The following is a 27,746-nucleotide window of genomic DNA, read 5'->3' on the forward strand; positions in this document are numbered from 1 at the left end:
TTTGAAAAATGCATCTATCTGTTAGAAAGAATGATGATACATTTACTCCAGGATCTCAGAGGGGTAGCTGTGTTAGTCTTTAACTAAAAAAAACTTGAAAAACTACAATGGTCCTGTAGCACCTTAGAGACTAACAAAAATATGTAAATACTATCATGAGCTTTCATTGGCACAACCCACTTCTTCAGACAAGGGAAGTGTTATTTTTTCTTTTTATTTGATTTCATACTAAATAACCACAAGCATTGCTCCTTGTTTTAATATATTTTCTTCCACACCTATGGATTATTTATTATATATATTTATAGTCACAGTTTTTGTTTGTACTGACTGGTGCACATCTACACATCACCTCAATATTGGTGTTGCATATAAGAAATTTCAACCTGCCAAAAAGAAAATTCAACCCACCCAAGGATGGAAAATCTTAGAGGAAACAGTTAAGAGCCACCAGCTCACGGACCTGGTGCAAGCTGGAACCAAGCAGTCCTGGCTTGCACTAGTCCGGGACTGCTGCAGCTCTGCATTTTAAATGTAGTAAGAGCTGGGCAGCTTACGCTGGGTCCAGCAGTCCCTCTTTGCAGTGGCCTGGGCTGACCGCATGCAGAGGATGCTCTGGCAGCATTCCCTGTCCATGGCCAGCCCAGGCTGCCACAGATGGAGGATACTGCTGGAAGAGCCTCTGCCCACAGCCAGCTGGGGCCACCATGAAAAGGAGTTGCTTCACTGCGGTCTCCCATACCATCACCCGCCCCTCTCCCCATTGCTGCCTCTGATAGAGGCAGCAAAAAGGAGGGAAGGTAGTATTTAGGGGGAGGGGAGGGTAAGTAGTCGAGTACTTGACTCAACTACTCAATAAGCTTAGACTTACTGGGTAGCTGAGTACTCGGCTGCTCGCTTACATCCCTAATATGGCTACTCAGCTCCCCCTTTGGGTTCTTCCTTACATTCTCTTCTGTTGCAAAAGGGCCAGAGTTCTGTTGACCCAGGAGGCATACCTGGGTGGTCGACAAATACCAGGAGGCATACCTGGGTGGTCGACAAATACCTTTGATGTCGACACCCGCGCGTCCAAACTATCGCGCTGAGCCGACAAACAGCTGTTAAGCTGTTTGTCGGCTCAGCGCGGCAGCCATGTAAATTTAAATGAAGCGGCGATTATTTAAATCGCCGCTTCATTTTCCTATGTCTGGCAGCCTAATCTACATGCCTCTGGCGACAGAGGCATGCAGTCTAGACGTACCCTCAGTTACTCAGGAAGGAAAAGAAGTGTTTGGTTTACATCTCCTAAAAGCAATCCCCTCTCTCAACCAGACCATTTGCTGTTAGTAAGACATCATCACAATACTAACTCCTTTTCTGGGTCCCCTCTCAAGTTGTTTATTAAATGTTAGTTTTCTGAAGACAGAGAGATACACAAACTTTTCATAAAACAGCATCATTATTCAGCTTCTAAGCAATGGTCCTTGAGAAAATAAAACAATTTAAAAATTAATGGCCACTTCAAAGGTTTACCAATCTAGTTCAAACACTGCTTTGCATAGGACATCATGGCTAGCCAGTTTCAGTCAAACCACTTGATGAATCCGTCAAGCAGGCTAACCATAGAGATTATTTGGGGTTAGATCTCCCCCCCCCCCCCCCGCCCCGAAACAAAATATATAGTTTGGGCAGCATCCTCAGGGTCTGTCATAATAGTAAACATGCAAATCAGAGAAAACACGCAAAGGAATAATCTGGACATTAGCAAATAGTGAATCTTATACAACAAGATGTTATTCAATACTAAAATTAAGAGTTAAGTGCTTAGAGATAGGCAATAAACCAGCAGTGCTACATTTGTATCCACTTCCATGGAGCTCCCTACAAAACTGAAACCTGTGTGATGACAGACTAGAAAGAATAGCTTATTATATAAAATGCCCATGCTGTGGAACGGGTGTGGCAGTAAGTAATCCACCATCCATGCAGTCTCCTGCAGATAACCAATTAAAGTATAGCACGCAAATTAACATAAGATTTGTTTAGTTACCTAAAATGGTGCAGGGTTCTTTAATGTGATAAAGATACATGTCTTACTGTAGTTGTACACCTCATGGATCTAATGCAAAGTTAAAATGGCTGAGAACTTAAAAATTGGATTGTATCCCAGTAACAATTGAATCTGGTGATATTCTAAATAATAAGGGCTCTCAGCGACATTTGCAGCTATTTTCATCACTTCACAGACTCAGACATTCTAATAATTCACTAATTGAATAACAATCCTGCAACCTCAATATATAGATAAGCACTAAGACCCCAATCCTGCAGAGACTTACACAAGCACTTAACTCAATGAACTACTCATAGTGCATTAAAATAAATGAAACACAATGGGGCAATAGAGAATACCATAAAGAGCACTATTGAAAATCCTAAAATTAAACACATTAGACCATGGCTACTCAACACATGGCTCGTTTGCAGCCCATGGTGTGGTTTGGTTTACACAGGGCTCAACATGTGGCCCATGGATGGGATCCTTTGAACATGGCCTCCACTGGGAACACACTCCACAACAGCGAGGCATGTCCCAGACAGGGTGAGCACTGAAAGATGCAAGCGGACCAGCTGGCTGGAACAGACGGATACAGTGTGTCAGCATTTCTAACCCTCAGGGAGGAGGTGCCAGGAGTGCCGGGACATTGTGGGAAGCTTGCTGCTTAGTCTTGTGGACAGAGCCTAAGAGGTGCTGACTGGCTCACAATGGCCACATTTGGGCCTGGCGCCATGGCTTAAAGCCCATCAGTGTGAAAGAAGCTATTTGCATATACAGCTGGTCCCCGAGTTGCAAACAGTTGACTTACGACCATTTGCAGTTACAACTGAAGCTGTCGTAAATGGCGGACCCCGAGTTACAAACGCGATCCGCGCTTACGAACAGCGCAGTTGCGTACAACTCTATGGGGTCCGACTTACGAACTGAGTTACGACCAATTGCTTGGTCCGTAACAGGTTCGTAAGTCGGGAAGAGGCTTATATATTTCCATGTATAAGCAACCACATTTAAGTTGTGGCCGACAGCATGTGCTGTATCATTGTGGCTCCCAGAGCTTCCAAAGTTGAGAAGCCCTGGATTAGACAATACTTCAAATTAATATTGTGCCTTTCTCTCAATGATCTAAAGTATCTTATAGATATTCAGTCTTACAAAAAAAAATCACTGAAATTATCATTGCATTAGGGATGGAGAAACTTAGGAATATTAAAATGAACTGCCCAAGTTTATATGAAATCTGTGACAAAGCTAGAAGATATAACCTATATCTTTCAGCTCCTGGTCTCATTTCTATATTCTAGATTGGATTTATTATATTCAGATTTATCTATGAGTATATTATATCTCCTCTCAGAATAGGTAACAAAAATCAGACTCTCTTATCTCAGGTAATTAGTTAACATTAACTTAGAATGTTATTGTATTGGTTTATCATCTGAACAGTAGAATTGTTTTTCTGTGCAAACAGAGGACATATTAATTCCATAAACCCTGATAAAAACAGACAGACAATGTAGTACCTTAAATGAAAGTGTTTCGTACCTGGTCAAATTGAAGATCTTCACCTCTTTGAAGAGATCTTGATAAGAGCTTTTCCTAGAAACAGAATGAAAATCATTATAAAGTGTGAAAGATGCAATTAGTTCAAAACTTGCAACAAGTTAAACAAGCAAATGTGATGTAACATAGGTTGATTCCAGGTTTTTATACCTATTTTATGAAAATGTAAATGGGCATACAGTCTGAATACTAGTTACATTTCCAGCTGGAAGAGATCAGAGATGAACAAGCTATTTTGGTGGCTCAGTTGTGGCACTATACCCTATCAATCACAAAACCTGGAATTTCTGAATTCCAGAAGCTATAGAGGTCTTTTTCTTCACCAGAGACTGATGAAGATGTCATGCTGCTCCATCTGGATAGCTGATGTTGAGTGAAAACTTGACTTCTAAGGAAACCCCATCCAGCTCTCCTAAGTGCAGCATATTAATGATCATATGAGAGAGATACTTTTTGCATCCCTACTGCAATGAAGAAAAAAATTGCTATACAAATCAAACATCTCTAGTCCAGCACACTCTGGTCTGGCATCATTTATGGTCTGGCACGATTTTAGTTAGTCAGTTGTCTGCTTATCATGGATGTTGCCAAGTTTCCTGCAGACCCATGAAGTTTGTTTACAGCCACCAGTCCTGACTCTCAGTAGTTTGTGCTGCTATTTAGCTCTAAATTATGCCTTATTGTCTTCTAAGAGACCAGCAAGCAGTGTAAGTGCTGGTAATGTTGCTAAGCATCAAATATTTTTTCTTTATCTACTTATTTCCTTGTGCCAGTACAGTAAAGTTGTGTAACAACACTAACACTTTGTTATGAAGAGAGCTTTAGCTAGGTGTAAGCTTATATAAGGTGTATCAGTACAGTCATATATTATTAAGCAGCATTGCAACCGCTGTTCCATTTATTCATTTCAGTGAAATAAAAATAAGATCCTCTCTCTACAATATTGACCTCCTATAGTTCTGCAAATTCTCTGGTTCAGCATTAGTCAGGTTGTGAGGGTGCCAGATTAGAGAAGTTGAACCTGTAAAATTAAATTATGATGCCTGTTATAAGTACACTTTCATTTGAGATCTCAATGCATTGAGCCAGCAAGCTGGACTGAAAATCAACCACAATAAGACAAGTATCATGACCTTTAATATTGCCTCACCATCACCAGTATGGATAGAGGATTATGTTCTCACCAACATAGAAACATTCACATATTTGGGCAGCTTCATCAGTCAGGTCAGTGGAAGAAGCCAGGACATCCAAAACAAAATCAATAAACCCAGAAACATTTTCAGGAGCTTAAATATAGTCTACAAATAATCAAAATACAATACCAAATTAAACTCAAGATTTATCAGAGCTGCCTACTTTCAACATTACTTTATAGTGAAGACTTCTGAGAAATGAGATAATATGGAATGTCAAAACTGTCTTCATTATATTCAACCTGCCTCAGAAAAAACCTCCCTATCTTTTGGCCCAGAATAATCTCAAACTAAGATCTCTAGATACAATGCAGCCAAAAGGATCAAAGCACCATCACTGTAAAGAGGCTTGGAGATGGATTAGCCATGTACTTTGGATGGAAACTGATTCCATTCCCTGAGTAGCAATAAGATGGACAAAGGCAAGCAGCAAAAATGAGACTGCCCCAAAACAACATGATGAAGAGCAGTGCAAGGCAAGCTGAAAAACTTGGGGCACAGCTGTGAAACCACTAAAAGACTTGCCAGAAACAAACAGGAGTGGAAGAGCTTCATCACTGCCCCAAGTGCCAGAGACATAATAGTAACATGATAATGATAATGGTGATTACATTTGAGATAGCCTTGAAAAGGAAAAATACAATAATATTAGACTACAGTTATGAGTTTGTATCAGTACCTCATGATAAACAATCATAAAGTTAATGACTTGTGAAAATGTATTAATGATAAAATGATATAATAAATATTAAAGGAAAATAGTTCAAAACGAGAACAAAAGTACCCATTTAAAATACTTCTGAGTATTATGCTACTGTGTATGATTTACGATCTTCAAGATTAACCAAACTCATGATACCAAAAATACAACTTTAAGACTCTTCCCACAATGTCTAACCAATAAAGAAACAGCCATTAATTCCTTAGCGCAGCATTATTCTGTAGGCCCTGATCTACTTGTTAATATTCCAGACCAAAGCAAGATTCCATACTAATGGACATAAGTGGGTGACTGTCACAACAAATGAACAGAAAGTCAACACCGCTAGCCTGATGGAAAAAGGAGTACAGTTCCACTAATTACATAGCAGGATAGATAACAGGGAGAGAGAAAAAGAAAAGAAAAGAAAAGAAAAGAAAAGAAAAGAAAAGAAAAGAAAAGAAAAGAAAAGAAAAGAAAAGAAAAGAAAAGAAAAGAAAAGAAAAGAAAAGAAAAGAAAAGAAAAGAAAAGAAAAGAAAAGAAAAGAAAAGAAAAGAAAAGAAAAGAAAAGAAAAGAAAAGAAAAGAAAAGAAAAGAAAAGAAAAGAAAAGAAAAGGAAAGGAAAGGAAAAAGGAAAAAGGAAAAAGGAAAAAGGAAAAAGGAAAAAGGAAAAAGGAAAAAGGAAAAAGGAAAAAGGAAAAAGGAAAAAGAAATTCAACCTCCTAATTTAACTGGTAGAAAAGAAGAAGAAAAGAATTCCCAGCCATTGGGAACCACAAGCTCAATGCATGGGAAAACAGACTCTGTCAAACTAACCTGATCTTGTTTGAGGAGATTATACATTTTGTTGATAAAGGAAACAGTGTAGATGTTACATAGTTAGATTTCTATAATGTGTTGACTTGGTACTGCATAACATTTTGATTAAAAACTAGACATATAATTAACATGCCACACATTAAGTGGACAAAATAGTAGCTAATGGGTTTCAAAATGTAACTGTAATCAGAAAATTATAATTGGACAGATGTGTGGTCCTGTGGGGAGCATTTCTTGGCTTTATACTATTAAACTGGAAGAGAACAAAATCACCACTGATAAAGCTTACAAACGACAAGTCACTGATACAGTGTGATTTGGATTGCTTGGTGAGTGTGATGCAAACAAACAATAGTCTTATACAAAGCTGGGGGTACCTTTCCCAGGATGAGTCTGGTATCGCCTCTCTTTCATTAATGAACATTATATTTTCACGTGTTCTAAACAATTCACTGTGATAACATATCTTTATGAGTATGGTATTTATTACATGCCCCAACAGTTATTTCTTTTTGGCAGATAAAATGCACACATATTTTACACTTAGACAATGCAGAGCTATAGTATTTTCCTGATTCAGTACTTTTTTCATATCAGGGCCACCAAAAAAAATTACAAATGCAGAATATTGCCCCCCGCCTCCCCAACACACACACACACACACACACACACACACACACACACACACACACACACACACACACACACACACACACACACACACACACACACACACACACACACACACACACACACACACACACACACACACACACACACACGTATAACTACTTTTAAAAGTGCAATATAAAATCATGATTATAATCAGGGCTCGACAAATTCTGGAAAACCCTACTCGCCAGACAAAAAAGGGACTCACCACCCTCCCCCCAAAAAAGTGTTTTTAATAGCATAAATTCCTAATAAGAATAAGAACAGTAATTACTAAGTTATTAATAAATATCTTATAAACCTCTACCTTTTCCCTCTGCTGCCATGTCTCCTCCGCTTGCTCCATCAGCTCCCCTGGTGCCTGCTGCCCCGCAACCCCTCACACTCCCCTGCTGTCCTCCCCTGCCCCTCTCACTGCCCTCAGCCTTCCTGAGTCCTGCCCCCCTCCACCAGCCCTTCTCTCCCCCCTGTGCCCACTTCTCCAGTAGCCCTACTCTGATCTGATCCTCATCCCCTGTCCTAACACCTCCCCTGCCTCTCTCCTCTGGTGATGGTCCCTCTCCTGCAGGTGTCAGCCCTTCTGCTTCACCCCCAGAATCCCTTGGTACCTGCACCCTCCTGGTGCCTCCCCCTTCCCTCACTGTCCCTGCCCGCTTTGCTCTCTTTTTCCCTGATGCCCACCCCCTCACCACCCTCTGCCCCCATTCCCCTCATGCCCCTGTGCCCTCACACATGACTTGCTCCATCCCTGCCTTCCTCATGCCCACCCCTTCTTTCTAGCCTTCTCCCAGCACCTCCCCCTCTCCCCCCTAGCCCCCAGTGCCCTTACTCTCTCCTCTCCCAAAATCACCCTGTCTCCCCTCCCACTGACACCTCCCCTCCTGCCCTTTACCTTATTGTCTGCATTTGGCCCCCTGGCATTTGTCTCTCCTTCACCCTGTCCCTTGGTGCCTTCCCCTTTCTTCCTCTTCTTCTCCTGACCACCTCCCCTCCCCTCCCCTCAGCACAAGCCCCTTCCCCAAATATTTTCCCCTCCCCACAGTCCAATGCAGCTCAGCCCAGCCCCTTCCCCTCCCCCAGGGCCAGCTCTAGGTTTCTTGCTGCCCCAAGCAAAAAAATTTTGTCCCCCCCCCCTTTTTTTGTTGTCTTTTACACATTTGCATTTTGCAATGGGTTTTTTTTGGTTTGTTTTCATTTTTGTCCCGGCCTTTTAGCCCTATAAATAGCAAATAGCATTTTCATTTGTTTTTTTCCATAAAGGCAAAGGCGCTTCAGTGAACTCCCCCTTTCACTCCCTGCTGGGTCACAGCAGCCTTTTCCCTGCCCTGTCCAGCCCCTCCCTATGGACAAGCACCCATCACTCCCGACCCACAGGGGAAACAGGGTGCAGGGACAGCACAGAGCCAGAGGGGTGCAGGGAACAGTGTGGGGGGGTACAGGGGTGGCATGGGGAATGGCAGGCACAGAGCCAGAGGGACGCAGGGTGCAAGGTGCGGTGAGGCATGGGGAATGGGACGTGGGGAATGGGAGGGGCAGAGGGATCGGGGTCTAAGGGCAGTGCAGGGAAGGGGCAGCACAGAATTGGTGGCAGGGATCGGAGGGGAGGTTACAAGGGTGGTGCAGAGCCAAAGAGTCACAGGGAAGAGGGAGAGCAGAGCGTCCGGGGTACAGGGGAGCAGGGTGCAGGGGAGGCATGGGGAACGGGCGGCACAGAGACAAAGTGGTGTGGGGCAGATGCAGTGAGCCGGGTGGTCGGCCGGGAGCGGCCTCTCACCGGCAAGGGGGTTGGGGCCATGGCAGGACTGGAGCCGGCAGGGCGGGGCCTGGCTGCGCCGCAGACCGCTCCAAGGTCCACGCAGCCAGAGCCGAGCTGCTGCCGTCCTTTAAAATCAGCAGAGCCATGTCACGTCAGCGCCCTGGCGTCTGCCGCCATCCCGCCTCCTCGCGCCGGAGCTGCATACAGGCAGCCCAGCGCTGAGAATCACTGTGCTTCCCCCTTCCCGGCAGTGCTCCACTCCTCCGCCTGGCCGGCGGATCGGATAGGGCCACGCTGGCCATAGTGCAGGCTTTGGCCAGCCCATCACAACTGCCCACCGGGCCAGTCCGCCCCTGCACTCGCCAGCTGATAAAATCTACTCGCCACAGGCAAGTGCATTTGTCGAGCCCTGATTATAATAATCAAAGCTAGTACTTATCTATCTAGTATACAATTTCTTTGGATTGTTTACTTCAGAAAGGTTACAACACTATTTGTTTATTTACTTTTCCCCACTCCTTTGCTAAAAAAATACAGTATTTTTACAGTACCCAAAAGGAAGATATGACATTTTACAGAACAAGTCATCTGAAGAATTTACACTTTCGTTGTAGATGACACTGCTAACTAATAGTTAGGAGAACTGGGGGTAAAGGAGGACAAGAGTTATACTAATAAGCTCTTATGTTTATTCAGTTTTAACATTTGAGCATCTTGGTGGCTCTGAGTGAGCAAAATATAGTAAGAGCACTAGGAAAGTATTCTATATATGGGGCCGCCTGAATCCCCTTTTTAAAAATGAAAAAAAAAACCCTGAATTAAGTCCAAAAATGAATATTAAAAATTGTAGGCCAAATCCTGAAGGCTTATGTAGCTCATAAAATTCTCAATGAAATAATCAGAAGTTTCTATTGAAATCAGGAATTATGATTTAGTCCACTAGTCGATTTTTCACTGACTATGCTAGTGTTACTTTTGTATCTTACTAAAAGCACCTGAAAGAGTTTAAAGACAGGAGGTTTACAGAAACTTCAGTTTATGTAACAGTCACTAATGCTTCACATGTGCAAGGTTATGCATTACTATATTTGATAGGCAAAAAGGACAAATTCAATAAAAGCACTACATAGGTCAGCATCAGTTATTGTATAACAAAATTTTCAGAGGGGTAGGTAGCCAAGTTAATCTGTAACAGGAAAAACTTAAAAAACAACAAATAGTCTGGTAGCACTTTAAAGACTAACAAAATATGTAGATGGTATCATGAGCTTTCATGGGCACAGCCCACTTCTTCGGATGACCAGTCTGAAGAAGTGGGCTGTGCCCTAGAAAACTCATGATACCATCTACTTGTTTTGTTAATCTTTAAAGTGCTACCAGACTATTTGCTGTATTACAAAAGGTCGTCAAGAACAGTCATTAAACTGGGACTCCAGTAACCAAGATATGTTTTTAATATCAGAGATGATGAAACATTTACTGAATATGTATTACAAAAGGCAACATCTGACTGGCCAGCGAAGGTTCCAATATTTGTTCAAATATACTATACGAGAAGATTTGGGGGCTGATTAAGCAGCTGCGGTATGTGCTGCTGCACAGCTTATGGGGAACCTTGGAGGCCATGCACCCCACCCACCAGCTTCTCCCGAGGGCAGAGGGGAGGGAGCGTGTGCATGCTACCTGAAGACTTCTAGCCAGGGAAGGAGGAAGGAGAGCAGGGGAATGCAGGTCTCCTGCTGGCACTTCCCAGGCCCAGTCCAGAGTTGCGGGGACTGCATAGCATCCAACAGTTGTTTGCCAGGGCAGGCTAGGATGGTGGGTTCTGCCAGCTTACACTTGCAGCCCCTCTGGTCATTCTTCCCATGCTTGCTGCCATCTACGGCCATGGGTAAGTATAACTGTCCTTGCTCTCATGTCTCTCACTTTTAGTTCGATATGAAACAATAGCATTCCATGCATATCCCACTGACCCTGCTTTAAGTTATGACAAGAAGAAGTGGCATACTAAATTCGGTGGTCCTAGTTCTTATTTAGGAGGAGTTCTTGAACAAGCCAACTGACAGACAGGTGCATATTTCCTAAAATATATAGATAGATAAACTGCTGAGGTTGGGATTAATTCAATATAACTTCTCAAATCGAAGTTGAAACTTGAAATTTTAATAAGATACCTCTACAATTTATAAGTATTTTTTTTAGCAAATGATTTACAGAGCTCAACTTATAGCCACATCAAAAATGTACAAATTCTAACAATTCTACAGAAAAATGCAGACAACTTTTTTTCAGTTCCCAAGTAAAGGGAAGTCAGAGCCTGGGGGCACCAACGAAGGAGAGAAGAAGTCTTTAAAATATTCAGTTTCAGAATTAAATGGAGATTACTACAAATCGTGTCTAGGGAAAGGTTACTTACTAGTAACTTTTGTTCTTTGAGGCTTGCCCTGTTCATTCCCATTTTGGAACTCGTACAGCAAACATTGAACTTGCAGAAATTCCATCTAAACCATATCCAATATAGCTGCACGGGCATTCTTTAGTAAAGTCAGCATAAGGGATTGCAACGTGAGAGAGTCAAGCCAACTCCATTCTTTCTGAGCTGCAGAATCCAAAATTTTTATACAACTATGTGGAAGAAGAGAAAGTAGGCAGGAAATGTGATTGCACAGCTAACTCTGAAGTAGGAATAAGAGATCCTCCGGAATAGGGCTTTATTCCGGAGGATCGGGCCAGTCTAGACGCTTTTTTCCGGCTTTTCCCCAAGCCGGGAAAAAAGCAGCGGAAAATTAGCATACCCCTTCCGAAAAAGGGGCCAGTGTAGACGTAGCCCCAGAGTCAATATGCCTTGGCTTGCTCTACAACCTTTTGCCTATGTAAGTGTGTGAGTGCCTGAGGGCATGAATGAATGTGTGTGTAAATGGACTAATGAATGTATGTGTTTGTGTGGGTGAGAGACAGCTCAAACCCCTTGGCTACATCTAGACTGGCATGATTTTCCGCAAATGCTTTTAATAGAAAAGTTTTCCTTTAAAAGCATTTTCAGAACAGAGCATCTAGATTGGCACGGACGCTTTTCCGCAAAAGCACTTTTTGCGGAAAAGCGTCCGTGCCAATCTAGACGCACTTTTCCGCAAAAAAGCCCCGATCTTCGTTTTCGCGATCGGGGCTTTTTTGCGGAAAACAAATCTGAGCTGTCTACACTGGCCCTTTTGCGCAAAAGCTTTGCACAAAAAGGACTTTTGCCCAAACGGGAGCAGAATAGTATTTCCACAAGAAGCACTGATTTCTTACAGCAGGAATTCAGTGCTTTTGTGGAAATTCAAGCGGCCAGTGTAGACCGCTGGCAAGTTTTTCCGGAAAAGCGGCTGATTTTCCAGAAAAACTGGCCAGTCTAGACACAGCCCTTTAGTTTAACTTTATAATGGCATTCAATGACTGCTCAATCCCCTTGGGTATGTCTACACTTGCCCCCTAGTTCAGACTAGGGAGGCAAATGAAGCTTACCGAAGTTGCTAAGAGGAGTAACAGTAAATTCGAGGAAAGGGTTTTGGATCAGACTACTGCGTCTACATGTGGCAAGTTAAATTGGGTGACCAGCATTTTAAAATGATGACCTGCTGCGAATATGCTAATCAAACACGGGATATTTAAATCCCGCGCATCATTAGCAACTTCGGTATGCTTCATTTGCCTCCCAGTCCGAACTAGGGGCCAAGTGTAGACATACCCCTTGGCTGCGTCTAGACTGGCATGATTTTGCGGAAATACTTTTAACGGAAAAGTTTTTCTGTTAAAAGTATTTCCGCAAAAGAGTGTCTAGATTGGCACGGATGCTTTTGTGCAAAAAGTGCTTTTGTGCAAAAGCATCCATGCCCAGTATAAACACGCTTTTGCGCAAGAAAGCTCCGACGGCCATTTTAGCTATCGGGCTTTCTTGCACAAAAAATTAAGGTGCCTGTCTACACTGGCCCTCTTGCACAAGTATTCTTGTGGGCTTATCCCTGAGCGGGAGCGTCAAAGTATTTGCGCAAGAAGCACTGAATTCTTATACTAGAACGTCAGTGGTCTTGCACAAATTCAAACGGCCAGTGTAGACAACTGGCAAGTTTTTGCCAGTCTAGACGCACCCCTTGAGTTTAACCCTGTAGTGGACTGTTAATTCCTCATTTAATAAATCCATATGAATGTAACCCTGAGGTGATCTCTGGTGAAATTTGGGGTAACATATTACATCCCTAATCCTGAATGAGGATCATGGTGTCCAAAGGGCATTTTGATAGCACATTATCACCACTTGGTAGCTGGCAATATACATATGCTCAGAACCTGACAAATGTTTTTTCTTTCTAAAGAATGTTGGGAATTCATCCAGAGGTGAAACCATTGCAGAACTGAGATTATCATCTGATGATATGGCACAGGACCCTCCCAGTAGGATATTCATATTGACCAATGTCAAATGAAAAAGTTTGTGTTTGTTGCCTTGAGATTAAAGTCTATAGTTAAAGTGCTAATAGTGGTGTCACTGTGGGCAGAGCCACATGGGTTGGACCACAGCCACAAGAAAAGTGAAGAGAGGAAGATCTAGGTTTTGATTATGCTGACTTATCCAAATCCTCAAGGGCTCTTTATAGGCCATGATAATAGTTTCAAGGGATCATGAAAAATATCCTTCAGTGCCAAGAGACTTGAAGTCAAACCCTCTATGAGATCGGAGTGCAGAGGTTGACATCAGTGATGACTTGAGTGGCCTCCAAAACACAGTCTAACTGGTGTAGCCTTCTGAATGAGAAGCTCAGTGTTGAAGTAGCTGGAGAGAGTGCCAGCCTGGAGGATGACAAGTGAACTGGAGAAGCAGGAATCTTAAATCAGGAACTGAGTCTGGCTCCACTGAATCTGACTGCATACACAACAGTTGCAGTGCCAATGAAACTTATGCAAATGGTTCCAGCTCTTCAAGCATCAAGCCCCAAGAGATATATCAGTGCTTCTTATTTGGAACTCCCACAAAACCAGAAAAATGCACTTTCTTTTCTGCCTTTTCACAGCAGGTTGCACCGTATCAAGAAGCATTTCAGGAACAACAATGGGAGTTTGTATAGATGATATTTCATCTACCAGTAAACCTATTTCCAGTCTGTTGAACAAGTATAAATGGCATCAACATTGTCTATGCCAAAGACATCTGATAATATTTGATACAACTGACAGTTGTCAACCAAGTTCAAGATTCTGAAGATGCAGGTATTAGAATCCTTTCTGAAGAATGTGCTGGCTGCAAAGGTTTTTCCACTTAACTGTACTGGGTGAAAAAACCAACTGGGTAATTTTGAGCACTGTTCAGAGCCCTTGCAATGGCGAAAATGAAGCCTTCAGTATCTCATAGCAAAGGTAAGCACAAAGGTTTGCATGACATTCCTAATAATCTAAAGCTTGAATGAGCAGCAGATCAAGGTACACCACACTGCAAAGATAAATATGTTGCTCCAAACAAACTACTGGACAAATAAACGACTTCCTGAAACCACTGGCTTCAGTTATCGGTGCAGATCCAAGACAAATATTCTAAGTTCCTGGGGAGGGTTCTGGCAATTTAAAAATAAAAAAGTCACTAGTACAGGTTGAGCCTCTCTAGTCTGGCACCCTCGGGACCTGACTGGTGCTGAACTAAAGAATCTGAGGAATTATGGGAGGTCAACATTGTCCAGCAGCATTACCAACATTTCCACTGCTTTCTGGGATCTTATAAGATCGTGGTATCCAAGCAGTTGTGATAGTGAACTAGCCACACATAGCTGGGGCTAGCGTGTTGGATATTACAGTTATAACACATTTAGGGATAAATTAGAGCTAAATAAACATCAAAGAACACTGAGCACCAGGACTGATGACTGTAAACAAACTTTATGTGACCACAGGAAACTCGGCTACGTCCATGATAAGAGGACATCTAGCTAACTAAAATCATGCCAGACTCTCAGATGTTGCCAGACCAGAGTGCTGGACTAGAGAGGTTCAACCTGTACTAGCTAAAATAACTATAAAGGATTAAATGAACTGAGCTGTCTAAAATAAGGTAGTGCACCCAGATTCTCAGAGGCAGACATATCACAACTCTCTAATGCTCTTTGTGGTGGTAAAGAAATTGAAGCAATCAGATCCTGTTCTCCCTTAAATTGGCTCACAAGCTGAACACTGGTGTGAGTAAGATCTATCATACAGCCTCAAAAGACACACTTTTGTTGGAGGTTCCTGAGCTCAACACTAAGAGCCAAAAAGACACATGTACGAATGCACATGGGTCCACAAAGAAGAATGTCTATTTGTGTGGAAAGAGGAAAATAAATTGGCAGTTGGGTTGTTATAACTTTTGTAAAATTCAGTTTTGCAATAATATAGTAGAGTATGGACTAAATCTCACAGTCCTTATCCACAAACAAATGAAAAACTACCACTAAGCTCACTGGGACTGCCTGGTTAGCTTCAGTTCATTGACTTCAATCTGAGTTTTCCTGAGAACTTTACATGAAAACTTGGAATTACAAATAAATAGCATTAAATTTTATATATTAATTTGCCTTATAAAATGAAATAAAATGGTACCTATCAAACTCAAGGTGCATTTAAAACTACAAGATGATAAATCATCTCAATCATATATATTAATAGTTGATTCAATCTTTTAAGAGCCAAACAGTATCTTTCCTCAAAACTATGTCTAAAGAAGTATCCCAATTCAAAACCACTCCAATTCTGTGAGAAGTTAAGCCTCTCAACATGCCTTTTCCCAACATTACTTACTTGGATGACGGAGTGAAAAATATGACTGCAAAATTTGTAGAGAACACTAACATAAGAGTAGTTACAAGCACTTTGGAGGATAAGATTAGAATTCAAAGTGATCTCGATAAATCAGAGATATGGTCTGAAATCAATAAGATGAAGCTCAGCAAAGCACTACACATAAGGAAAACAAATACATAAACACAAAATGGATAATAAGTGGGCAGGTAGTAGTACCGCAGAAAAGGATCCAAGGGTTATAGTGGATCACAAACTGAAGGAGTCAAAAGCATGAGGCTGTTATGAAGAAGGCAAATGACACTCTACTATGTCATAAGAGCATTGTATTTAAGACACAAGAGGTAATTGTTCAGCTCTACTCAGCACTGGTGAGGCCTCAGCTGAAGTATTTTGTCTGGTTTCAGGTATCACACGTTAAGATGTAGATAAATTAATGAGAGCTCACTAGTACAGGTTGTGGAATCATCATCACTAGAGGTTTTTAAGCACAGGTTAGACAGACACTTGTCAGAGATCATCTCTGTATATTTAATCTACTTTCAGGGGGATGGACACAAAGACTTCTTCAAGTCCCTTCCAGACCCATGTGTCTGTATTTATATACTCAAAGGGGAAAACAATGGCCTATTTAGGACTAATAGTATGAAAATGAGAACGTTATTTCCCACCGCCAGAATATTTTCAAATTCTACAAATCATAGCAATACATTTAAAGATACACAAATGTTTCATTTCCTAAGAGGTCATCTGGCAGAGATGCCCCAACATATTACAAAATCAAGAAAATGTGTTTAATATACCAGAAAGCTATATTCATTTCTGCTTGTGAGTAACTAAACCATCAGTAAAAATAGGAAATATTTCAATTACCAGTAAACCAGACTTTTTTAGAATTTCAGTTGTATGCATCTTGAGTTTACTAGACTTAGAGAATTGTTATGAAAGTTATCTACTTCACCAAAAGAGGATTTTATATGTTAACTACTGCTTGCGTGTTTGAATTATACCTAGATTTTACCACTTTACTTCTTTATTCTGTAACCGCTCACCAGGATGTGAATTCAGTTTATTATCAGAGAGATATGGTTTATGATTTAACGTACAAGAACTGTACGCTTACCTGTAAACGTAAGTACACAGGTGAAGTTCTCCACCCTAAGTAAATATCATAAATGACTGAATAATGCCAGAAAAGTCAGTTGGAAAATCATTTCCCAGAAGGTATGCAGGTGACTTTCCCATGAGACAAAGGCTAAAAGGAAAGTTATATAAATATGCTTATGTGTATATGCATACAGTTAAAATTTTATTGCAGTACTGCTAGACAACGGTGTTAAGTGGGGTTTATTGGATTTGCCAAAAAAAAAAAAAGAAGCAGAAAGGCAATGAAAATATTATTAGAACTGAAAATCCTGCCAAAATTCTTCGTTTTTCAAAAGGCAAAGTCTCCACAACCTGTTTTCAATCAGTAAAGCAAAGAATGAAATTTTGATTCTGGAGTCTTTATATATTAAAATGACATTGAAGCATGCAAATAACTTCTGGATAAAGCTTATAATTTCTTACATTTGTTTAATAATATTCTATAATAATATTCTATGCCAGCCCAGATACTTTAATCCAATTCTCCAACAGCAAATGGAGATTGTAACTTTTAGGATTTTTAGTAACAACAGGATCTTGTTGGCTCACAGTTTCAGTGGTTTTACCAAAGCAATAAAAGCTAATTGTGCTCTGGATGGATCGATTCTTTTAGGTGAAAAGAAGAATAGACATTAGACAGAAAGTTAGAATGCATGCACAGTGTCCCCTAAGACAAAGAGGTTCAATCATAAGCTCTTCAACATCTCACAGCTCATCTTGTATCCAGATATAGCGTTTGGATTAGGGATGTTAAGGACCAGTCAACTAGTCAACTATCCAATAAGCAAATGCTTTTTAGATAGTCAACAATATAGTTGACTAGTTGCTTCCCCGACTCCTTGCTGCCTCTATCAGATAGAGGAAGCAAGAGGGGAGGAAAAGGGGGTAACTTCAAAGCGTCAGTGCCACACTGAGTCTGTGTGAAATGCGATGGCGGCGCTTCAAAAGGCTGCACCACACAGCTGATCCTGAGCTAAACTAAATTTAACACCTCTAACCTGAACACTCTGCCAGTGGTTTTTGCTCGACTCCGATTAACTTGATTTTGAAGGTAGCTGAAATTTTGTCTCTCAGTATTGAATCACAGGAGTAATGGAGGTGGGAAAAGTTCTCTAGTTCTGAAACTAAGCAGGTAAAAAAAGAGGAATAAACTTCAGTTAAGAAAGCTGAATACAGGTAAGTAGGAAAATAGGTAGGAAGGTAAAGGAAGATCTATTCAACAAACTAGGGGATATCCCAAAATTGTTTCTGTAACTTTAGAAGAACATACAATTTTCTTTCCTGTAAATGCCTTACACTTATAGGAAGCTTCTTAAAGAGAGAGAATGAAAGAACTTGATTTAAAGAAAACCTCCATCTGCATTAAAACCACGCTTCAGGGAGTATACACACTGAAAGTAAACCATCAAATATATTATTTTGGGTTAATGGAATTTCTCATGCAACTGTGTTAAATAGAATCTTATGTATATGTACAGATCTCACAACACAATCAAAACTGAACAAAAATCCAAACATATAGGTTTCTTTAAAATTACAGAAAAATTAGATTCTACTTAAGGATATAAAATCCTGTTTAATGGGTTAACCACTTAAATAGGGTGGGGGGAGGCAGGCAGAGGGCCTGGCCAGGCTACAGCTGCCTCCCACCTAAGCACAGTGGACTGCTCTGTCCAGGTTCCAGTGTTCCCCACCCGCTGCACAGTCCAGTGGGCCACAGCTGGAGCGATCCCTGCTGTGGGCAGAGGCTGCTCTGGTCAGGCTGGAGAGCCTCCTACCCAAATTGCCCAGTAACCATTAAGCCAGTTAACCCCTGACATCCCTAATAAAGATGTTAAATAGCATGTAACTGAATGGTCATGTAACCACGTAAAAAATTAGTGGTTACACAACTATTCGATAGTTATCGAGGTCGGGGCTGGAAGCCAGTGGACTCCCGGACCCACTCTTGGGGAGCACCCTGCTATACCACACTGCTGCCTCTCCATCAGAGGCAGCAGTGTAGAGGGCCAGGCAGGAGCTGGTCTGCGAGGGGAGCAGGTTTAAAAAACGCCTCCTAGCACAGACTGCCTTCTGCCTACCACCCCATGTCATATTATTGGGTTGTAATAGGAAACTGTAGGTCATTGTTACACTCACTGTTGTGCGTTTGCCCCAAATTCTGTGCAAAGGGGGACAAGCGAGGTGTCTAATGAAAGCTTATGCTATGCTACTCATATACTTGTATGATTTTTATATGTAAAGTTATGAATATGGGCTCTGTACTTGTATTTTAAATGTTGTCTGGGAGACATCAATATGTGTGGATCACCTATTGTGAGGAATGGTTATTCAGTGAATGGCATAGACAAAGGCTCTCAAGGTTGCTGATAAAAACATAAGGAATGCGTCTGGAAACCTGCAAACCAGCAAGTACATCATGGCTGATATTGATTGAAGAACATGTTCAGGTCATTTGATCATGTGATCAGCTCCATTTGGGAGCTACCAGGACAACAATGGATTTCCTGCCACATGGGCAAGATTATAAAAGTATCCTGAGAGTGCCTCCATCTTGTCTTCACTCTTACTCTCCGCTGGTAAGGACAGAGAGTCCAGAAGGATTTGTTGACCCATCCTGACATAGGACATACTCTGGAGACTTTTGAGGTGGCACTCTGTTACAACTCTGCTAAGAGCCTACATTAAGAACTTGGTGATAGGTATATGTAATGTGCTTCCTTTAAAAAAAAAAAAATCACTCGGCCTTTTTTTTCTTTTATTAATAAACCTTTGGATTTTAGACACTAAAGGATTGGCACAGGGTGCTCTTTGGGTAAGATCTGAGGTATTAATTGACCTGGGTCCTTTCAGACTGGGAGAACTTGCTCAGAGTTGGTGAGATTGATTTTATAACCTCTCACCAGTGTAAGCTGTGGTGTTGCTGTGGCACAGGGAATTCTGAGGTGTCTAAGGGGATTTACTTGTGAGCTTCTTGCTGGCCAGACTAGCAGCTGAAGTGCTGTGTGCGATTGGTTTGCTGCCTTATAGGAAGGACCCGAGTCTTGGGCTGCAAGTAGCCCTGGTTCTGAGCAATTTATCCTGATTTGACCCTCTCAGCAATGCCACCAAACAACCTGATATATTACAAGCAGTGCAGGTCAGCAGAAACCCTTGTCCATGAGGAGCCTGAGCTCCCCGTGGACAGAGGGGGCTCCGTGACAGCAACCCCTGTCCATCGGAGGTCTGAGCTCCTTGTGGACAGAGGCTGCTCTGGCACTCCCTGTGGACAGGAACTGCTGCTGAGGAGCAGTCTCTGTGTGTGGCAGGCGCCATGGCAGCCTCCTCTGCTCCCCCTGCCACTGTTGCCTCTGATAGAGGCAGTAGCACCAGGGGTGGGGAAAAAGCTGGCTTAAAAAGAGAAGGCAGCAAAGAGGGGGAGGTGGTCTGCGAAGTCGACCTGCGCACATATCAGCTCCCGTCTGCCCCCCTCATCCGCCGTGCTGCTGCCTATCAGAGATAGCAGAATTGGAGTATGTGGGGCCATCGGATCCGGTGCTCATGGGGAGCTGGCTTAAAAGCCAGCTCCCCACAGGCACCAGCTCCGACCTCTCTCCCCTCCCCTCCCTCCTCTGATACAGAGGCAGCAACGGGGGGGGGGGGGGAGATGCTTGGAGTCGACAGGATTAACCAATAAATCTAGGCTTATCATACACGCTGACATCCCTTATCCCTAATTCTATTATAAGGACACCAAACAGATAAGAGAAGACTGTATTTGAAGTACATGATGGGTCTGCAAACAGCTCCTCAGGCAGTGACTTAAGGAGAGAAAGCAAAGATACACTGGTTACAGATTTAGAAAATCTATAGCGTACTCAGTCTTGCATAAAGAGCTTATTTAAAAATATAGAAAAAAATCACTTGTAGCACATATGTCTGTAATACTACTCTTAGAATTCCTAAAAAATATCGTAAATGATGTCTCTTTGATTTGCTATTTTCATTCCATCTCTTGAGTCATCTAAACCCTGGCAGTATTTTTTAACATCCCCAACCAAATATTAACAGAACAAATCAGAAAATCATCTCTCTTCTACAGTAATAGGAATAAGAGTCCCTTTGTGTCGATGGAAATAATATATAATGAGTGGAAAAACCATTAGAAAACTTTTCATAGTTCCAATATATGCTAAACACTGCTACATGCAATTTAAAATCACCACATGATAGCATCCCTGCATGGCAAATGAATGACTATTTTTATATGTGAATATACTTTTCACAGTATGTGTAAAAAAAGGCTCCAGTGTAAAAATAAAAAGGTGTGGAGTTCTTTGGGAAATTAATTTGTAATCAAATTGACTCACCAAAATATGCTTAACTCACTGAACAACAAATACATAGTGAACAACTTAGGACTAGAAATCTACCCACATCCAGTCCATTTTGGTCAATTTCATAGTGATAGCGTTTTAAACATCATACATTTTACAATTTTAGCTATTTAAATCTGAAATTTCATGATGTTAATTGTAAGAGTCTGGACTCACAAAGGAGATTTTTTTGGGGAGTGGAGGGTTCTCAAGGTTGCTACTACTCTTTGCAGTGCTGCCATCACAGCAGGGAAGCTGACTGCAAACCCCACTCCGAAGGCAGAACTGCCACCAGCAGCAGCCCACATCCGTGCATTCAAAATAAAATAATTAATCTTTTTGTTGCCTGTCATTCTGATCACAGGCTCTTCCCCCCCATCTTGGACAATGCCACTGGTTCCTGCTTTTTCACTGCATAACATTTACATTTCTTGTAAATGTTTCTTCAAGGCACCTCAAACTATGCTCCTATACTTCTCTGCTCTTTCCTTTTATTACTTCAGCACCCCCAACTCCTCTGATTGTCAAAGACCATCCACATGTCCCATTTCTCTCACAAACATTTCTGTTCTTTGTGAACCAATCCTTCCCAGATAACTAATTTTTTTTCCACAATATCTACAATGGGGGAGGGGGGAGACCTATGGCTTGCCTTGATCTAGCCTGCAATACTTGGGGCTCACCCCACACACACACAGCAGTGCGAGCCAGCACTGGAACTCCTGCCACTCTCAAGGATGCTATTGCTGGAGTACCAGAGCCAGACAGCTTGTGCCACCGTGGAGGAAGGTGGGAAAGAAGAGCCCCAAGCCTCATGGGCCAAATCAAAGCAAGCTGCAGGCTGAAAAGGGCCTATGGACTCGGCCTGCCATGGGGGAGGAAGCACCTCCATGAAGGTCTGCACGTTGCAGGGAAGGACTCTTTGAAGGTACTGCTGCTTGTCAATCCCATAGGCCAGGAATCACAGCCAACAGTGGGGGGGTTGGACCCTGCACCACCACCCCACCATGCTCGAGCACCTTCCCTCCCTCCCAGACCTGGCACACCCAGCCCATTCCTGCACTTCTCTCTCACGCGACCTTGCATCATCTACCCACGCTGCTGAACTCTACTTCACACTTAGACCCTGCACCTTTAATTCCTGCCTACTTCTGCACCCTCTTCTTCCATTCCAGACCAATCACTCCTACCTCCGCCCACTCCTGCACCCTCACTCCCAGCCTGCTCGTGCATCCTACCTCCCACTAGACCCCCCACACCCTCACGCCCAGCCTGCTCCCTGGCAGCCCTCTTTCACCCCCCCCCCAGAGAATGGGGGGAGGGGAGCAACAAAATCCACCAACTCCAGAAAAATTAATCTAGCCTGGAGATAGGTCCTGAGCCTCAGAACCTTCTCCTCCCCCCTCCCTGTGGGGCTGGAACTTGAGGGGAGTATCTTTGTATTCCTGCTTCTCAGATGGGGGGGAGGGGCGGCAATATCTGAGAGGCTTTTTTTCCTCTTTCTCTCTCACTTGGGGGCCAGGTCAGTTGAGGGGTGAAGAACTAAACTACCCTTTTAATGAATTATATCTATCAATATGATGTTATATAACCTCATGAGTTGTAGACCAATTTTTAATGGAATTTTATAAATGACAGTGTTAATCACTTTCGGATGAAGTTATTACCCTTTTAAAATTGCCTTTGAAGAATCTGTTGTTGTAACTTTTTATATATTACAACTAAAACCCAATTTTAAACTGTTAATACATTGTAGTCCATATTATAACTAAAACCCCATTTTAAACTCTGTACTATCTTAACTCTGTTTAAAGTTAGCTGTGCATCTGTAACCTCATTTAAAAGTGTGAATGTGGCTGTGTGTGAAATGGGATCAGTCAGGGATGCCAGCCTGTTTCAGTGACCAGCTGCCAATGAGAGCGAGTCCTGCAAAAGAACCCACTCAAGAGAGAGAAACAAAAGCTCCATGTCGCATCTGCCATTAACTGATGACTCATGGTCATACAGTGCTCTGGGGCAATGGGACAGGACAACCTCTATAGACTAAAACATATAAAAAGATGGGTGCAGAAATATAGGGTCAGGTCTTTTGGTTCTGCAATCATCCTCCTGGAGAAATGGTGCACACCAGCATGACCAGTTTCTCTCCTCATATCTAGACTAAGGATGTAAAAAGTTGTTTAAAAAGGTAACCATGTAACTGCTAAGATTAAGCCATTTCATGGTACATGCACTGTGGGTTCTGCTGTACAAAGCTTAGTTTTATACTGAAGAGCCCAAAGCGAAGCCTTCCCAGGTGCTATAACAAAGAACTTGCGGCGGGAAGGGGTGGTGGTGGTCAAAGAAGCCCCTGCCTGCAGTGAGCCCTGCAGGGCTGGAGTAGCCCCCCCATCCAGGGCGGGTGGGGAGCTGTTCCAGACTCTACTGGTTAATCAGAACTGTAAGCATCACCCTTAACAGGCGAGGTTAACCCTTTACATCTCTAGTATAGACCACATGGCCAGTGGACTAGCTTGTGCAACTGAGGCTGATAATTATATTCCATCCATAGAACTGTGTGAATGAATGTGCATATATGTGGTGAATAATTTCAATAGCTAGGGTCAATAGATGAATTCTGCATTCACAGCAAAAATAGCATATTACCTTTATCCCCCAAACAAGATTCTTCTAGTTCTATTTCTCTAAGGCTACGTCTAGACTGGCATGATTTTCCGAAAACGCTTTTAACGGAAAAGTTTTCCGTTAAAAGCATTTTCGGAAAAGCGCGTCTAGATTGGCAGGATGCTTTTCCGGAAAAGCACTTTTTGCAGAAAAGCGTCCGTGGCCAATCTAGACGCGCTTTTCCGCAAAAAAGCCCTGATCGCCATTTTCGCGATCGGGGCTTTTTTGCGGAAAACAGTACTGTGCTGTCTACACTGGCCCTTTTGCGCAAAAGTCTTTCGGAAAAAGACTTTTGCCTGAACGGGGGCAGCATAGTACTTCCAGAAAAGCACTGACAATCTTACATGAGATCGTCATGCTATGACGAAGCGAAGATTTGGGGCAAAATAGGGGGATCTATTTCCCACTCATGATTGGAGAAGTTCCTGCTGAGAAAATCCACTGTAATGTAGTCTTTACCTGCAAAGTGTGAGGCAATTAAGGTTCTACTGTGTGCAATGCACCAAGTCCAGAGATAGACTGCTTCCTTGCAGAGGGGGTAAGATTTGGTCCCTCCCTGCCTGTTGATGTAAAACATTGAAGCCTGGTTGTCTATAAAAATCTACACAGTGCAATTGGAGATATGGTCTCAGAAATGCCGGCAGGTATAGAATACCTCACAGAGTTTGAGGATATTGATGTGCAGAGTGGTCTCTGTGGGCAACCATCGGGCCTGTATAGTGAGGGTACCAAGGTAGACTCCCCAGACTAACTGGGATGCATCCATGGTGATAGTAAAGAGGGAGCTGGTTTGCGGAAGGTGACCCCAGCACAAACGTTTTGTGGATTCAACCACTATTGGAGTGACTTCCTGATGGTGAGTGGCACCGAGACCAGCTTGAGGAAGCTGTTTCTCCTTGGTCTGTATACTGTGCTGAACCCAAGCTGTAGTGGTGTTATATGCAATCTGCATGAGGGCCCACAGGGGTGGCTGCTGCCATGTGGCCTAGAAGCTGGAGACAGGCTCTGGCAGGTAGTTGAGAAGCTGTGCAGTGAAGATGGATAAGTTCCCGTATAGCTAGGAATCTTTCATGGGGCAGTGATGCAATGGCAGTGGTGCAATCTAATCAAGCCCCTATGAACTCCAGCACCTGGGTTGGTTGGAATTCACATTTTGAGAGGTTTATCTGGAGGGTTAGGGATTGAAAGAGTTCCATTGTGGTACTGCCTGTTTCTTGTGCCTCCTGAAGGGAGTCGGTTCTTATCAGGCAGTCGTCCAGATATGGGAAGATGGACACTGCCTGCCTGCACAGATGAGCTGTGATTACTGCCAGTACTTTGGCGAATACCCTCAGTGCGGTGAAGAGGCCAAAAGGGAGTACAACGTACTGGAAACGTTGTCCACCCACAATAAATTTGAGGTATTTCCTGTGCGCGGGCTGGATAGACACAGGGAAATATGCATCCTGGAGATCGAGAGTCACCAACCAGTTGTTTTTGTTGAGGGAGGGAATAATGGTGGAGAGGGTAACCAAGTGGAAGCATTGGAAAGGTCATGCGTGTTGAGGCCTCTAAGATCTAAGACTGCCCTCCATCCCCCAGCTTCTTTTCTGTGAAGAAATACCAGGAATAAAAGCCAGTGTTGCGGTATTGGTGGGAAACGTGTTCTGATGCTTTGATAGAGAGCAGTTGGTCAATCTCTTGGCACAGGATGGTCTCGTGAGATAGGTCACTGAAAAGGGATGGGGTGGGTGGCTGGGGTTTTGGAAAGGACAGAAAAGGTATGCAGTACCTGTTCTTTAGGACAGCCAGCACTTACTTGTCAGATGTTATGAGGCACTAATGGTGATAGAATGGTGCTAGGCATTGTGTGGCTATTGGAACAATATGAAAGGTGGGAGGGAAGGGATGAATTTGACGAATCCCAACTTGAACTTTCTCCTGTTCTGGCGATGTCGCTTTCTCTGGTAATACTGCCTTTGTGGTTGAGTAAACAGGGCAACTCTGTATCACTGAGTATAGCCCTTATTTTGTTTAAACTTCTGCACAGGAACCTGAAAGCCCAGCATGCGAAGGGTGGCTCTGAAATCTTTCAGGGAGTGCAACAAAGTGTTGGTGGACTCCACTAAAAGCTTTGGGCCCTCAAATGGGAGGTCCTCAACCCTTGACTGAACCTCTTTTGGAAAGCCAGATATATGGAGCCAGGATGCTCTTCTCATCACTACCGCTGCTGCGAAGGAACAAGTGGCGGTGTCAGCAGAGTTGAGGGAGGCCTGTACGGGTGTCCTGGCTATTAAGGAGCCCTCATTTGTGTTTGCTTTAAACTGCTCCCTTTTTTGTTCTGCAATGTACTTAATAAAAGTAGATATTTGTTAAAAAATGTGATGTGTATATTTTGCCAGCATAGCCATATAAGTCGAGATGCGTTCCTGGAGGGGGGCAGACGAATAGGCTTTCCTACCCAGGAGAACAAGCCATTTCCACTCCTTGTCAGGAGTGGATTTTGGTAAGGTATGTTTGGCTCTCTGGTTGGCAGCACCTACTATGAGGGAATTGGCAGGAGGAGGGTATATGAAGAGGAACTCCACACCGTGAGAGGAGACATACAATTTTCTGTTCACCTTTTTGCCCTGGAATCATTGCCTGCTGAGGGAGGAGGTGGCATGAGGGCATTCTCCTGAGAAGAGACCAGCTGAGTTGACAGGTGTGATGAATCATCACTAAAAGAACGATCAGAGTCAGTTTGATCTTCAGATACATCTAGGGAGGTCGCCAAAGTGTTTCGAGTGAGCCTGACCAGCATGGTAATATTGTTGCTGCTGCTGGTGCATTGTAAGAGGTGCCCAGGGGTCCCAGTAAGGCCAAGCAGGAGGCATGAGTATGAGAGGCAGTAGGCACTAACCAAGTTGCCACTGAGGCATCATTGGTTGTGGCAGAGGTGTCCTCCTCCTCCTAGGGGAGGAGTGTCTAGATGAAACAGCATTTGAAAGAGACAGAGCTTCCTCCTCACTATATGAAGGAGGTGCAGGAGCTGTTACATTTCCTGGAAAGAACCTGGCAAGTTTCAGAGTGGTGTCAGTACCGAAAAGCAGAGCAGTGGGTAGTGAGAACCTTTAGCTGGTCCGTAGATGTAAAAAAAGAGTAAGTTTGAGCCAATAGGAGCCAGGGGGTACTGTGGCTGTGACCCTCTTGCCTTGTCAGGCAGCAGGTTAAGCACACATGCTGACAGAATCAAGCATGAGGTTTTGATAGACATGCTATTTTTATCAGTGGCTGAGTGCGGGGTCAACACAGTGGCTCTCTCTAGTTTTTCTGCCAGGTCCTGGGACTTTTGGGGCACAGTGGGTAATCGCAACCCCAGCAAGCTCTTGTCCAGAGCCCCCACAGAGGACAGAACTGGCTTGGAATTGTAGGATCACCCTTTCTTGGGTGAAGGGGATTTCCTGATAGCATCTGCATTTATCCTCTTAGACTGTATAGACGTTGCAGAGCTCACAGCTGAAGCAGCAACAGCTGCTTTGTCTAACATCGCCGCTGAAATACTGTGTATGGGGATGCAGGAAAAAAAACCAGAGATTACGTCTGGTCAGATTGCTGTCCCAGCGAAATAGCTGTCTCGCTGTATTCACTGCAGCAATCAGGGCTGTGTGAAGAATGCCCTGAAGTACTCCGCGTTCCCACCAGGTAGCAGAGATAAGTGAACGCCCGTCTCGGCGGGAAATATATAAACAAGCAGCAAATAAGGAGCATCTGTGCACCAGCCGCTGCTGTGTATGCATGAACAGTCTATCCACAAACACTGCAATAGAATTCTTCTGGCCGGGCGTGTTTAGGCACCAAAACACCTAAGGTGGAGCACCCACAGGGACAGCCTTGAAGAAAAACCCTACCTTAACACCACTGTTCCACCACCTGGAAGCCATCTCAGTTAAACAGTGCCCAGCCAGAGCCTGTATCCTGAACCCATCCAAGCCCTGAACCTCCCCCTGCATCTAAAAACCTTCCCACAGCTTGCACCCTGAAGCTGCTCCTGTACCGCAATCCCCCACCTTGGGC

At 43.2% G+C, this 27,746-nt stretch overlaps 1 protein-coding gene across 11 annotated transcripts in view; it reads right to left on the bottom strand.

Moving 5' to 3' along the window:
- FRYL (FRY like transcription coactivator) overlaps nt 1-27,746 on the bottom strand; it is a 394,001-nt gene that overhangs the window by 225,057 nt on the left and 141,198 nt on the right. For all 11 annotated transcript variants that reach the window (XM_075930452.2, XM_075930453.2, XM_075930454.2 and 8 more), the window contains one exon: nt 3,584-3,637. In XM_075930452.2, the coding sequence (XP_075786567.2) occupies nt 3,584-3,637 (54 nt within the window). The remainder of the gene's footprint in view (nt 1-3,583; nt 3,638-27,746) is intronic.

Source organism: Pelodiscus sinensis, chromosome 4, assembly GCF_052426305.1.
Source record: "Pelodiscus sinensis isolate ZL-2025 chromosome 4, ASM5242630v1, whole genome shotgun sequence".
Taxonomy (NCBI): Eukaryota; Metazoa; Chordata; order Testudines; family Trionychidae; genus Pelodiscus; species Pelodiscus sinensis.